The sequence below is a fragment of the Oryx dammah genome, unplaced genomic scaffold, assembly GCF_014754425.2.
Source record: "Oryx dammah isolate SB20612 unplaced genomic scaffold, SCBI_Odam_1.1 HiC_scaffold_4714, whole genome shotgun sequence".
Taxonomy (NCBI): domain Eukaryota; kingdom Metazoa; phylum Chordata; class Mammalia; order Artiodactyla; family Bovidae; genus Oryx; species Oryx dammah.
The window spans coordinates 1-3,009 of NW_024074624.1; the positions used below are offsets into that span (position 1 = coordinate 1).

General features: G+C 42.8%; 1 protein-coding gene across 1 annotated transcript; it reads left to right on the plus strand.

The window, feature by feature from the left end:
* Positions 1 to 3: 3 nt before the first annotated feature.
* LOC120859935 (serpin B4-like) lies at positions 4 to 1,878 on the plus strand (the record flags this gene model as incomplete). Its single annotated transcript, XM_040235837.1, has 3 exons — positions 4 to 58; positions 1,058 to 1,200; positions 1,495 to 1,878. Coding segments are annotated over 3 exons (582 nt in total), but the record flags the coding sequence as incomplete, so codon positions are not given.
* Positions 1,879 to 3,009: the final 1,131 nt, after the last annotated feature.

Here is a 3,009-nt window from a genome sequence, read left to right on the forward strand (position 1 = left end):
AGCGCTGCAGAGGAAAGTCGAAAGATGATTAATTCCTGGGTGGAGAGTGAAACCAATGGTAGGTTATGAGAGAGTCACTCATTAACAGTCCCCGCTGAGTCCCCGCTGTGTGTGAACACAGTGTGGACCCTGACCGGACTTCCAGAAACGGGGGTGAGACGAGATTGCAGAGGGTGGGGAGGCCCTGCAGGGGGCGGACGGTCCACGTCAGTGCGGAGAGACACGGGCGGGGGTGCTCCCAGCACCAGCCCCCTGCAGGCACAGCTGAGTCTGAAAGACAGTGTCTGGTGGATCCCAAGTTTCTGCTCAGACTTCAGGGTGATTCATAAGTTTTTCTTTCAATTAGAGGCTTAACTTCTGGATTATGATTCCCCAAGAGAAGATATTAGAAAGGGTCCCTTTGTTAATTGGGAAACAATCTTCTCTCCCCCAAAATGACCCCCTGCAGTAGGAGGTGTCTGGCCCATGTCCCCCTCCCACAGAATTGTCATGGGTGTCCTCCCCTCCCAGGGCAGGTGGCTGACAAAGTCTCCCTGTTCCTGCAGCAACTCAGTGTGGAGAATGAAGATGAAGGCTCCCCAGGGAATGCTGTCTGCCACGCGCTCTCGATCACTGCATGCATGTTGATTGTCCAGAAGAATATTCTGGCTACTTCTTCAGAATATTGAGCTCAAATTTGAAAAGACAGAGAGGGCAGAAGGAAGGAAGAACAGGAGAATGTGCACAGGCTGGAGGAAGCAGGAGAGGACGCCGGGGGCAGTGAGGGAGGGGTGAAGAAATGTGATCTGTGGAAACTGTTCTAGAATCAGTCATCAGGATTCCTTGTGACATGACTGATGTCCCCACACACACACTGAACACCTTCCTGGTCAGGAGCAGGGGCGTCTCCGTGAGGGCGACTCCGTGAGGCCGGGGCCGTGAGCAAAGCCTCACCTGGTGAACCGCTGGGCATGGGGTCCCTCACGAATATTTAATCATCACTTGCAACTCTCAAAGCATCTGACAGATAAACCACTCGTGCCTTTCATGACAGACCTTTGGTTTTCTGTCTTTGCAGAAAGAATCAAGGATCTGTTTCCCAAAGACTCTCTCGACAGCACTACTGTTCTGGTTCTGGTGAACGCTGTCTATTTCAAAGGGCAGTGGAACCAGAAATTTAAGAAAGAAAGTACTGCAGAGGAAGAATTTTGGCTGAACAAGGTATTGTCTGTAGTTAATTTATAATAATGTAACATAGCTCTGTGTACAATGTGAAAGTTAAATACATATTTGATCATTTCTTCTATAACTGCTAGTAGAAGTAGGATCTTTCAAGGCTCTTTTTTCCCCTTTATTTAGTTGGTAATAGTTGAAGAAACTCTTGTCTCTAATTCACAGATTTCCCAGACCATCTCTTAGAAGGAAGATGAGTTTGGTATCTCAATGAGATTATTTTTTTTCTCTTTTGGACTAATGCCCATTTAGCATTTTTTTTGCCACATGAATTTATTGCAGGATACAAGCAAACCTGTGCAGATGATGAAACAAACCAATAGCTTCAATTTCGTGTCACTGGAGGATGTGCAAGCCAAGATCCTGGAAATCCCGTACAAAGGCGGAGAGCTGAGCATGCTGGTGCTGCTGCCCAGTGAAGTAGACGGTCTGCAGGAGGTGAGGCCTGGCGTTTACAGTGCTTCACGCTGTTGCGGAGGCCTGGTGTTTACAGTGCTTCACACTGTTGCTCACACTGCTGGCGACACAGGGCCCCTGTGGGCTGCTCACAGAGGCAGTGCTCACAGAATGCTGGCGATGCGCCAGGAGAGCAAAACACGAGCGTGTGTAGTTTCTTCTCTGTTGAGTCTAGTGGAACATCGTGAAGGAGGACTTAGCATCCTGTGACTTTCCAAAAACATAGCCCTTCCAGTGTGATGTGGAAGAATACGTAGAAAACCTTAACTTCACAGGACCCAGTAATATTCTGAGAAAACTAGAATATCACTTCAAAAAATAATATGCTTGGCTCACACGTTAATATTTTGCAGCCATCAAAACTTCACCTATTCCAGTCTATTCATTTGAAGACAGGGGAAACTAAAAGTCAAATGCAGATGACTCATGGAAAATATACGCAAATTCACTCACGAACAGAATCAAACAAAGTAAAACAATGCTGAGCTCCATTCTGCAGACTGAACCCCATGCTTCGTAGAGAGGAGACAAACCAACCCATCCTGGTGCTCATTTTCTATTTAGAAGTATTCTCTCAGAGTTATTTGGAGCCTCACTGCTGGGAATTAAAAAGAAGTGAATCTTCCTTTCAGCATTGTTATATTGGTTCAAGATCATTTGTAAAGAAACCGATAACAATATCTGGCATATAAACGTCATTCCATAAATGGCCATCTGCAATTACTATAATAGCCAATGATGCTGAATTTGCAGTGAACTTGCCACACATAAAATATATATGTGGTAGCTTAGGGACTAACACACAATGCTTAAAAATATTAATTAAATAAACACATACACTGAATCTCTACTTAATGGTCGTATTATGTAACAATTTAAACTTGATTAGAGAAACATGTCTATACAGGAAAAGTTTTCAAATAGGTCAAGCAAGTTAAAGGAATAATAATGGGTTGTACACTATAATTATATCATGCAAAAACTGCACAAAAAGACATTAACAAGACAAGACTATTTGAAAATGAAACACGTAGTGATCTGGCAACTTAAGAAGTGAAGATATATAGTTCATATTATACAAAATAAATTTATTCAATCATTCTGCTGTTATGTATGGGTATATATACACGTATATATACAGAAGGCTCAGTTTATCACAAAATATTACAAAATATTCAGCTTATAATATACAATGAGATTACATGAAATATATAAATATTATATGTATATAGTATAGTGAGTTTATATGTATAATACAACTGAACGTCCTGTATTCATGTTTACTGTGCAGATAATTGTTTTCCAGACATTTCAATCCAAGGTTAGGTGGGCTCCATGACC